The sequence below is a fragment of the Hoplias malabaricus genome, chromosome X2 (assembly GCF_029633855.1).
Source record: "Hoplias malabaricus isolate fHopMal1 chromosome X2, fHopMal1.hap1, whole genome shotgun sequence".
In the NCBI taxonomy this organism is placed as follows: Eukaryota; Metazoa; Chordata; class Actinopteri; order Characiformes; family Erythrinidae; genus Hoplias; species Hoplias malabaricus.
Window position 1 is genome coordinate 6,083,400 of NC_089819.1, and position 12,573 is coordinate 6,095,972.

The 12,573-nt window shown below is 41.5% G+C and overlaps 1 protein-coding gene across 1 annotated transcript; it reads left to right on the top strand.

Moving 5' to 3' along the window:
• The first annotated feature begins 7,317 nt into the window (after window positions 1-7,317).
• LOC136677235 (transcriptional and immune response regulator-like) lies at window positions 7,318-8,461 on the top strand. The gene has a single exon (XM_066654708.1). It carries the CDS (start codon window positions 7,513-7,515, stop codon window positions 7,813-7,815), a length of 303 nt encoding a protein of 100 aa, XP_066510805.1. The 5' UTR covers window positions 7,318-7,512; the 3' UTR covers window positions 7,816-8,461.
• Window positions 8,462-12,573: the final 4,112 nt, after the last annotated feature.

Below are 12,573 nucleotides of genomic sequence, written 5' to 3' on the forward strand. Positions count from 1 at the left end.
GCCAGTGTCGGCTGTATTGACCATGAGACATTGTTGTTGACCGTCCAGCCATCTGCCTCAGACTTATGCAAAAGCCCAGAAAGAGGATTAGTTTTGTTATTTCCCGCATTAACATTGGTCAGTGACTAGAAAATAATGGACTCATGTTGCTTTTTCTATGACATCAGAGATGACTCTCATTTACCTATACTTGCAGACCCTATTTTTGTCATTTCAAAGGTCAAGGTGGATAACAATCTCCCTTTTATGAAGGTTATGAATAGTTTATTCAGTGTTCTCCAGTAAACTCTGAGACATCGTGGGCTTACTCAAGAACAGTTCCACCAAACATTAAACCTGATTGAAAACAAATGTGTGGCCCTCCTGCGGAGATCAGTTAATGAATGTTAAACAGGCCCCCGAGCTGCTTCTCTTTCCCAGAACAGATTTGCTCTTACCGGATGCTTGTCCACCACCAGCTGGACTTAAACCAAGCCAGAAACTGTAGTGGAATGAGACTGGAATCTGGGCCTCAGTGAGAGTGACTGACTCACTCATTACAGATTTGGCGAGGTGCCTTTTGAAGCTCCATTTGATCCTTTTACCCCTTGATCTGAGGTCAGCTGTATTCTTTAAATGGATACTTCCTGTAATGGTCAGCATCAAGACCACAGTTATAGAAGCTGGTCCTAGATTAAAACCAGCTTCTGTGTGGTCCTGAATACTTCAGTGAAAACTGTTTCTCTAAAGAAATACCGCAGTCTCTGAAGTTGCCTCCGAACTATGTAAATGGATATAAAATTTAGCATAAAATTGAGACTGAGCTCAGCTGAACCATACAGCTTGAGTAACCCAACTTTGTATCGCAGGACAAGCCCATTGTTAAGATGTCTGATTGCGTCACGTTTTGCTTTGAAAGGTGTTGTAGCATGCATTTTCACAGGTTGGATTTGCTAATGCGTAGCAGGTAGCTCCAGGCATTTTTTTTTTTTTGGCTGTGAATTGCTGCACTCTGTTTCCAGTCAGCAATTTCCAGCCTTTTCTTGTAAAGGCTTGCTTTTGGCATTCTAAGTTAAAGAACTGTCGTCCTTAACACCAAATATCTCCAGGAAAAGCTCCAGGAGGCATCCAAGTATTCAAGCTCACATGCCTTATGCATCTAATTGTGGTTTTAGAGGCACTGGATTGCCTGAGCAAGGTGTTCAAAAGGCAGAAGCTACTTATTTATTTTATTTAAAACAGCTATTTAGGGCAAGTTCTTCATTTTTCATTGTCAGTGAGAAAAGTAGACATATATTTAACAGAAAATTACAAAGAAGTCTTAACAATATATATATTTCAGTATATAATTTTTCCAACCTTTGCTTTTATTACGCTTTATATTATCAGAGGCCTGCTTGGTTTAGTCTGTGTTCTGCGATGGACAGTGTAACTATGAAAACTAGGTGCTTCTTTGTTTGATTTTTTTCTTGTGTCTTCTTCTTTCCTTTTCTCAGTAAGGACTTCTTAATAGCTTGACATCCTTTCAGACTCATTAAGCTGAGTTGTCTTCTCTCAGGGAAAAGTTGGACATGTGGAGTTGTCTGTGTATGGACATGTGTGTGCACTGTTTTATGTTGCACTAGATTTGTACTAGTTGCACTTTAATGTTGTGTATTGTTTTGTGTTCTATGTCCTTTGCACTTTAATGCGTGTGCACTGTTTCATGTTGCACTAGCTTTGCACTAGTCGCACTTTAATGTTTTGTTATGTTTTATGTAGCACCTTGGTCCTGGAGAAACGCTATTTCGTTTCACTGTGTACTGTAAACACTGTATACTGCTGAAATGACAATAAACTTCTTGAACTTGAACTTGTCCTTATCTGAACCAACAATGATGCTTGAGTTTCACCACGCTCACCTACACACTTAAAACTAATGGTTCTTCAAGGGTTCCTTAGAAAAGACAATGGTAGAGAACCCTGAACACTCAAAGAACTTTTGGCATCATGAAAGGTTCTTCAGATGGATAGAGAATGTGCTATAGATGGTTCTATACAGCACCTTTTAGAGAAGAGCTCTCTATGGCACGAAAACCTGTTCTTCTATTGTGGCCAGTTTAAATTCTTAACAATAGATGGACCCTTTTTTGTGCTATATGGATCCATCTATAGCACATTCTCTATCAATCTGAAGAAATCATTCATGATGCACAGAACCCTTTAATCATGCAAAGGGCTCTTTAAGTGCTCATGGTTTTATAAAGAACCCTTGAAGAAACATTATTTTTTAAGAGTGTAGATGAAAGCTGTTTTTGTAATGAGGACCATTTTGAGGGTCCAATAGGTTTTTTAATGGTTGTCATATTTTATTTGTGCCTTTAATCATTTTTAGAACTCCAATTTTTGAAATTTGTTCGTTCATTTCTTGTATTTTCTAAGGTATTTCTCAACTTACAGTGGAATAAGCAAAATACATATTTCCCCAAAATTTAAAATGATATATATGAAGAACAAATAAATGACCATAGAAGACCCTGTAAGGTGCCCCTCATCTCTGCATAAATAAAGTTCAGATTCCAGTCTACTGGTAGATGGAAATCTGGTCTTACCAGATAATTAAAGATCCCTGCTGATTGTTCTGTCCAAAGGTTTTTGTTCTGCCAAGCTTTTGTAATACAAAGCAGAGATGAGGACTTGAGTCAGTGTGTCTCCAACTTAGTGCATGTTGTCCTGACTCAACTTTTTTGACCTTAACTGACATGTGATGTGACCCAGACTTCTGAACTGTAAAACTTGAACCTAAGAAAACGCACATTTCATTAATTTAGGACTGGAATTTTAATGCAGTAATTAAATGAAAGTTTCCAAACACATGCGTTTGACTTTGCCCTTCAGTCAAGCTACAGACTTTACTGCACTATGCAGTAAGAGAATAAAATAAATTGACACTCATCTCCAACTTACCCCTCAGAGACTTGAGACTTAACTCACACTCCAGAAACTCAAGAGCCTTTACAGGAATTCACTTGGACTGTACTAGTAGCCCAGTGATTGAAGATGCAAAGACTTGAAAAATGTCCAGAAGTTCATACTATGCAGCGTCATACCAGTCGTTTACAGGCATAATTCAACCAAAGGAAACAAGGAACATGGATGCCGGCTGTTGGTGGACTATTCCTTTAGTACTTCATGTTATATATAAATTACTGATATGAATGTCACACAATGTTAAACTTATTTCACAGTGTGGCCTGGTTTACCGACAAGTGGATTAGGAAAAATGTGAAATATTAGAAAGGCCATGATTCTGTCTCTGTGTGAGGCATCAGCAAATGGAATTCTTACCAAATGAAGTCAAGAAAGTATTTATGGGTAATTTAGGACAGTCTAACTTGATTTAAAGTGTCACTGGAGATTGTGATAAAAAGTATGATCAGTGATTGTGAATGTGATTTCAGAGCAGGCCTCCTATCATCTGTCTCCCTCATGCTGATTAGATTTATTCTACAAACAGATTGTTACAGATGGCTCTTTTATGTAATTTTACTCAAAGCCCCAAGACATCCTTCCATAAACTAAAATGAGCCGATGATTGCAGTTTTACAGCATCACGTCAATATTTTATTATCATGGACGGTTTAACATCGTGTTCTAAATGGGGCTAGTACGACAAATAATGTCACCAGCTCCAGGGATGGAAAGCGTGGTCACATCTGACAACACTGAGACCAAGTTGTGCATAACGGATGAAACCAGATCAAAGAACAAGAGAATAGTGTTTAGCTCGTTTTTGAAGCCTGCTGAGGTCAATGTTATTTTGAGAACATTGCTCTCCTAACATCTGCAGTAGCCCTTAATGCTAACAAAATAATAATGTAACAAAATAACCCAGACTTGCATGTACTTTGAAGAGTACATTCAATTTTCCCCTGTAACTAAACATGTTGGCTTGTGTTGATACGCTGATGGCTAATGCAGTGTGTATTCTCAACCTGAAGGTGGTTAAAAGGCACATTATATAGAATTGCATTCATTTTGTGGAGAATTGCTCGTACAACTATCCTAACCCTAAGCTTAACCCACCTTCACCGTAAAATGTAATGACTTACTTCATGGGGACATGATAATGACAACACGCCCCTACAATGAGTGTGTAAACCAATTTTTGTCCCCACAATTTGATGAATACCTAGGCCATACGCACACACACACACACACACACAAAACCTTGGCAGTCCTGTACAAAGCAGGGTCGATCACACCAAAAACCATCCTTAAATCAGCAGTTCTGTGGTCAGAAACTGACCCATGGTCAGATAAGTTACCGACTGGCCACTTTATTAGAAACACCTTCTTTTTAGGCTGTTACCAAATGTAGAATGTGTAGAATCAACACCTTCATATATTTGCTTCATATATATCAGGCAAGAGTTGGTAATGAAAAGAGCAGTGAGTACAAATACAAGGGCAGTGTTTCTAATAAAGTGGCCAGTTAGTGCACATACAAAGAAAGGGGTTTCTAATAAGTGGTTAACAGCATTGTTATCGTTTCTTTTTTTCCTGCTCTTCCTTTTATGGAGTCCTTGCTTACTATTTTCCACACTTGTAGTGTCCTTACGGGCAGTGGTTGAAATTGATATTTGTGCTTATACAAAAGTGTGATTTATGGTCATTCTTAAATACACAATTTTCTCCTCTTTTCGTCACCCCTGTTATTTCACAGTTAGACGCAAAGAAGTTTTCTCTGGCTCCAGCCAGGGCTATGGGAGAGATGGTTTTCTTGGGCTTGACAGGACCCCTGACCCTGGTTAAATTTAGTGCTCCCATTGTTTTGATTAATAAGGGACAGCTTGGCTGGGCTTTGCAAGCCCACTGTCGGACGATGCTTCCTCTTCCTCTGGTGGAAGCGGCCATGCTGAGGTTGGTGTCTCCACAAGTCTTGGACAAGAAACGGACAGTTTATCACATGCTCCTTATGTCCATTTCCACACCTACTGCAGAAAGGCATCTGGTTCCAAACATCGTCCACTCAGAAAGAGTCAGAAGGAAGTAGAACAATATGATTGAGGACAGACCGTGTTCACTGACGGAGTGGCAGGCATTCCTTAGGCATTCCTCGGGCTGGCACAATGGCACAATATTTGGAGTCTCCAGGGGCAAGACAAATGACCGTGGTGGTCTCAAACCTGCTGCTGGAAATTCCAAGCCTTCCTCATCAGTTGTTTGGACGATAGCTACCAGTAAGAGGACAAAACTAAAAACAAAACAGAAACAGCTCGGGTGTGAATAGGAAATCCATGGATAATGTTGTGCTCAAGAGGTAAACGTGGAGCTTTGTTAGCGCTGGGTTGCAATGTCCAGCTATCTCTAGACATCAGGAGAGGCAGGATCTGAGCAATTCCTCTATGATAAACACCTCTTTCCCTGAGTCAGGAAAACCAGAGGGGTGACACTTATAGCACCCAGTCTCTTACGGGAATAGCTGTCTGCCTCCAGTTTCCCAGACTTCTTTTGGCCTTTGACAGAGTTTAACACATGGAGGGAATTACGCAAAAAAAATGTCTGATACAACATCATTATTATGTAGTAAACTTTAGCCTGAAATAAAAGAAATGTTCTCAGCATGCGATAAAATAACTGGCTGAGAGAGACATTCAAAATTAAACGTCAACACAGAATCTTTTTAAATGCAGAATGTCCAGTGGAATAAAGCATTAATGACCCTACTCCATTACTACTACTACTACTACTACTACTGCTGCTGCTGGTAGTAATAATGATAATATTAATTCATCAGTTAATTTTCTGTTACCCCTGTCATCCCTGTGCACAAGGCAGGAACACATCTTGGACTGTGCGCCGGTCCATCAATGACTCACTCAATCAAACACACACTCACACCTATGGACACTTCATATAACCAATCCACCTACCAACATGTGTTTTTGGACTGTGGGAGGAAACCAGAGTACCCGGAGGAAACCCACGTGGACACGGGGAGAACACACCAGTGCTTGGGGGTCAAGTTTTGAACCCATAACCCCAGAAACCTGGAGTTATGTAACATCAGAACTATGCTTCTGGGGCCACAGTGCCACCCGCTGTAATTGTAACAAAGTGTGAATGGCCAAGGCAGATTTACAAAATTACGAAGCCCTATTCCACCAATGAGGAATAGCTGGAATCAAAGCATGGTAGGTACCTACCATGGTAGGTAGCATGAACTGTGATGACTTCTGTGGGTGTGTCAAGCTAAAGGAGCTCCAGAAAGAACACAGAGATTAAAGAGTTGTGGCAAAGCAGAGCTGCACGTTGTAATTTGTCAGCAGACCTGTTATCCACTTCAAATCATCAATTTGAAAACAAAAGAAAATCGCAGGGAAATTATCTTCGGGACAATGCTGTCTGTGTGTTTTTTGGACCTGTGGTTAAAGCAACTCTGGGTGTGTTTACTATGATCAAAACCAGCTGAAAACAGTGGATAAACCATGACTCTCTCCTGACTATATCCATTCATCTTTGTCCTGGTTGAAACAGACAGCAGCCCTTTCCCATAAAAAACTTATGAAAACAGGTTGGTTCACACCAAATTTTTAAGAATCCTGAATGCAACCAGCTAAAGAAACAAAGGTCATTTGGTCAAAAAAGTGTTAAAAAATGAACAGCCCCTGGTCAAATGTTTTTCTTTTCTGAGTAAAACTGTGTGACACTTCCTTCACACTGAAGAAACGCAAGAGGACGCTTCAGCATATCTTTGTGTCCAGTTTCTGCTTCTTTCTTGAGTCTGAGGCATTGGAAATGAGTACCAAAGTTATTTTATTATTATTAGTATTATTATTTATTATTATTATTTCACCACCGCTATTGTGTGTGTAATTAAAGGGCACAGAACTGTGTTCCATGTAGATGTATGTATTCACTTTGTTTTACAAAATCAACAAAATGATCATGATCATTCCTAGGGGGTATTTAACAGTGCAGGGTTTCTCAGTTTATGAGATAACTTCAGCTTTAAATCAGATGTGTCCAGCAGAACAACAGCTGAGGGACTAAGTCATAAATCCTGCTTTGTGGAACAGACTGCAAACAACTGTATAATTAATTTCATCATGCTTGAGCTTTGTTGGTAATTAATTAACACAGGTCCCAACATTCACGCTCTCTCTCCACACACACACTACTTACCCCCCCCCCCCCTCCTCTTCCCTCCACACACACACACACACACACACATACACGCACACGCTGGCGCCTGTCCTCTGCGCCCCTATTGGCGGAGACCATGAGAGGGCGTTCTCTGGCGCCGGTAACGTCATCCCTGATTCCTTTAAATCTCACACGTCGCGCTCAGCTGCTCAACACCGGCCACGCGCCCCTCAGAGCTTTATTCAGAGCACAGAAAGAGGAGCGCGAGAGACCAACTAACAAAGCTCACAAGGCTCGCGAGAGAAACCCGACAGATAAAGAACAAAGAAGCGCGAGATACAAGCGCAAACGTAACAAAAGCTCGCGAGAAAATAGACAAGAAAACGAACCAAACGCGCAGCAGCGATGTCTTCATTCTCCGAGAGTCGACGCGTGACGCCCCGCGTGCACGGCAGCGGCTTCGACACAGCGCGCAGAAAGCGCGCGGCTGCTCACATCTTCGAGCATGTGCGCGAAGACGCACTCGCTCGGCTCCTGCGGAAGGCGGGCGACGCCAAGGCAGAGGAGCGCGCGCGTACGGTGTTCGCGGCGGCGGCATCGCACGACCCCGGTGAGACGGCGCGCGCGCTCACGGCACTTCGGCAGCGCAAGAGAGACAAGTTCCTGCGCATCGCCGCCGCCGTGAGAGGCTTTCTGCGCGTGCGCTGAGCGAAGGAACATGGGATGAAGTCATTGAAACATTTGTATATTCACCAAAATCTATACAAAGCCCAGTGGTGCGTGGGCGCGCGCACGGAGCGGCTAACGTTACAGTGGCGAGGCCGCAGCGGACTGTCGCGAAGATGGAATTGAAAATGGGGACGTATATGCAACGGTCGCTGCAAACGGGCAAAAAGCCTGTAAACAGCCCAACCGTGACTTTTACTGAAGGACAACAGTGAACAAGCTCACGAAGCGGTGTTACAGCGGTTACTACACTGACCGCGGTTGCCTTGGAGACGCGTCCCTCTAGCACATGAGCCGAGGGCGATGACGCCAGAGTGGAACTTTATGGCATTCCCGCGCTTTTTTCGTTTTTCCTGAAGCCAATGAGACTGAGACACAAACTCTTATTACACTTTTGAAGGTGCCTCGTAACTACGAGAAGATGAAGAACATGCCTGTTTTATTACACCTCAGTTTTATATTTATAAAAATGCGCCTGTAAATGTTGTCACCTTTTGCCTCGTTTTCCTGTGTCATGACACATTGTTGTTATTATTATTATTATTATTTTTAATACTTAGAATCCAGTTGCAACTAATTTATTTGTTACAACTTTTTGGAGCTGTTTCACAATAAATTATTAACATTTAACGTCTCATTGTCTTCACCTTGTTCTTGTTATTCTCCAGTGACCGTTGGAAAGAGCATTAAAAAGAGCATACGAATCTTGATGGACTGTGTATACACTAGATTTCCAAAAGATTTTGACACCTACAATCTCAGAAATAAAGGTAGAGGTATATTATTGGTCATGAAAGGCACAAACAGTGAAAATCTACCTTTGTTTCCTAAAGGCTTATTAAGCTATCTTCTCCAGAAGAAGTGCTGAATATTTGGAATTTTTCACTATAGACATTTGTAAAATAGAAGAACATAATTCCTGGAGATGAAATGAGGTATTTTTTCAGAAAGTGTACTCCTCAGACAGGAGGTGGGGTGTCTGCAAAGTTCTAAAAAATGCAGTTTAAAATCTGCCTTACACTACAGGGTATGTACTTATACATCACAAAAATAAAATTGCTACAAGGTTCTTTGAGCCATGCCATGAGAACCACTGTTAGTTCCATTGGGAACCATTTTTGTTTGAGATGTGTGAGTGTGGAAAACCTTTTAAGGGTTTAAAAATCCATAACTTGAGCATATTCATTTAAACAATATTAGCAAAATGGTTCTTTATAGAACCAAACCTGTTTTGTTGCACCTTTGTTTTAAGAGTACATTAAATAAAAATGGAAATATATACAGTAGCCTGCTACAGTGACTACAGTATAGTAAAAATGTTCATTTTAATACTGCCATCAAAATATTTTAACCCACAGATATGATTTATTTGCTGACATGACTAAATGTTATGGCATAAGGTATTGTGTTCCTCAACTTGATTTTGCACAAAAAACTGCAAAAACACTGCACCACTTTTCGCACTTAAAGCCATTGAATTATATGCTGATGCATTTATTGTCAAATTGTCTCAACCCAGACAGAATTCACCCAAAACTGACGTCTGGGAGTTACATAACACCGAAACAGAAAATTCTTACTTGTCATTACCGTGGCAACCACTGCCCACATGTGGTAAGAGTATAAGTTCTCAGCGAGTCTGGAGACATCATCCTTCCTTTACAGCTGTGAAAAACCCCTGCTGTAACTTTGGTATTATTAAGACCACACCATATGAAATCAAGTTCTGAAAATTAAGTTGGCAATCACAAAGATATTAATGAGGTCAGGTACTTATTTTTTGTTGATAAGTCCCAGGTATTGAAGATCCCGCACTCCAGAATTCAGTTTTACTTCATACAACTCTAGCAGCTGTCTGAAGGTCATACTTCAAAACAGAGAGCCGCTCTTGTCTAATATATACATTGATCAGCTATAGCGTTACTACCAACACATTGCTTTTCCATTTAATGTCTATTTTATGATCTCCACTTAGCAAATATTTTCACTTTGTAGTTTTAAAATCACAGTGTGTAGTCCATCTTTTGCTCTGCGTGTTTTGTTAGCTCCCTGTGCTTCAATGGTCCACTGACAAGCAGGTATCATCCTCAGAGCTGCAGTGACCCTGATGAGGTGGTGATGTGTTAGTGTGTGCTGTGCTGTTATGAGTGGATCAGACACAGCAGTGCAGCGGAAGTTTTTAAACCCTTTAGTTTCACTGCTGGTCTGAGAATAGTGCACCAACCAAAAGCATCCACTACCCAAATCATACCAGCTCTATGGTGGTCCGGTCTGGGTAATGTCAATTGAAGAACAGCAGGTATTCAACAGATGGACTACAGCCTGTAATTCTAGAACTACAAACGGAACATAAATCAGTGGACAATCAGTTTAGGAACAAGGAGGTGATAGTAACATTATGACTGATTGATGTAACGTCCACAATGTCATTAGCAGCTCCATTTACACCCGACTAAATCATTTACACCAATGTTGTTGGATTTTTAGGCCTACTTTTCTGCAACCCTTTTTATTAGTGAATTTAGCTTGTTTTAGGTGCACCCAGTGCTGGCACAAACATTTAATAGTGCACACACCGCTTGCGTAGTCCACAGAATTTGATCAATAGAATGGGATGCTCAGGAGCAGCTGCATGAGACTAAGGTCACCATACTCAAAGCCTAGAGGGGCGTGAAGGCTCCCAGGCATTGGACTAGCCTGTGCACTAATTTAACTAAGTATTGGAGGTGCTTTTGTTCCTGTGACTTGTTCTTGGAATTTTATTTATTTCATTCAATTTATTATTTTCTAGTTTTGTCATTTTTGTCAAATTTAAATCATCTCCAGAATAAAGTGAAGATGAAAAATCTGGATTACAAGGACAAAGATATACATCTATTGCTAGGTATTTGTTTAGTTTCACTTCAGTCAGTGGTGTTAGTTTCAAGTCCACACAACACACACACACACACACACACACACACACACACATGTATCCATCCTCTGTTGAGATAAGATTCAGTTTCTCTCAACCCTGCTAGAGATACCCTTCACAGAACCTTCCTCCCTACATGGCTAGTCAAACCAGCATGGACCGGTTAAGGCTTGGACGCTTACGCTGTGTTTGTGTAAGGTGGATTCCATCACCTCGCTCCCCAGATAAGCGCTCAGATAATCAGCATTACCAGGCTTTTGCTTAGCAACTCATCCCCTTAGGGCTTAGCCCGAAGGTAGACACACACATAGGTACCCCGTATTCATGCTAGTTGGGATGCTAGCTGCTAAGACCTTTTATATTTTAACTTTTATCTAGAAGTCGGTTTCACCAACAGGGCTGAGAGAGTTTGAGAGGTGAGGCGGTAGGTACAGTGTGAGATTAGAGGCCATGGACATGGAGAGAGGGAGGATCTGAGGGTGGCGTTTAAGCTCGGCAGGCTCATACCGGTTCTGTGCGGTTTGGAGTGCGTCATCTGACATCTGACTAGCAGCCTGCAGCATGTGGCGATGACCTGAGTGTGCGGGAGGGGCAGGGGCAGAGAGACGACTTTACCTGGCAGCTGGGGGATGGGTAGTGTAAGAGGTGCTTTCAGGTAAATAGTCCTCGTAGCAGGGAAACCTCCCTTCCCCTATATTTTTCTAGCTTTCTCTCCTTCATCTCTCTCTCTCTCTCTCTCTCTCTCTCTCTCTCTCTCTCTCTCTCTGGGTGGGTAAGGTGGTCCCCATGACAGATCCTGATGGCTTGATAGTGAGCGCTCGATTGCTAGTGGATGATGGTGACATCCAAGCACAGAATGTACATTATTGTAGTGCTGCATGTGTAAAGACCAGAGATTCTACCAAACACACTACATCAATAGATATTTCACGAATTTAAGAGAAAGCTACATTCTAGTTAAGAAAGACATGGCTGTCTTAACTTTGAATTCACTGTGACTTGACTTGGGCCTTGACTCAGAGCTTGCTTGAGACATGAGGCAGGACTTGGTACTAGACTCAGGACCTCACTCTGGGTTTGACTCAGTATTTGGCTCTTGATTCTGGCCGTAATCGATTGTAGTAAACTACTTAAATGTACAGGAATACTTAATACATTCTGAGTGCAGATGTGTGCAGATGCTTGTGCTGTTCCTTGTTTTATCTTCTTTTATAGACAACTTTCCTTTTAAGGCCAATTGTTTAGTGGTGGAAGGGCTGAACCTTGCAGCTGGACTTTTGGGCTTATCCTACTTTGCCCACCCATTTCCTGGCTTTCAGCGAGCTGGGGTCAGCAGACTTTGAAGTTAGCAGACAGCATGGCTGCGGTGTGTTTGTGTGAATGTATGTGTATATATACTATGTATATGTGTATATATAATACATAGTATATAGCCAAGGAGACCAACTGACCGTTGTGTGTAACTCACCGTTGTTTCCAGCTTGAACCAGTTGTGAAGTGGACAGGCCATAGAGGAACTGAGAGAAGCTGCAGGCAAAAAAAAAAGTTGAGTAAGGGAGGACACCGAGAATATAAAAAAAGAGAAACACAGTGGTTGCGTGTGACTTGTGGCCTGTTGTGTTGATTCAACAGTCACTTCTGCCTAGATACGGCTTTATATAAAGCTGCATGGACAAAATCTTCCAGACGTCTTGGCCCTTGTTAGTCAGTTTTTAACGGAAGTGGGGGTTTTGTTGAGGTGTTATTTGAGACTGAGTAATGGCAAGTCACTTAAATTCTTCCAGCGAAGACTGCAGTCTTTCTAAATATACCGTAAGGAAACTTTG

Bases quoted from the DNA above. Each gene is read 5' to 3' on its own strand.
- LOC136677235 (XM_066654708.1), top strand. From the start codon at position 7,513: ATGTCTTCATTCTCCGAGAGTCGACGCGTGACGCCCCGCGTGCACGGC.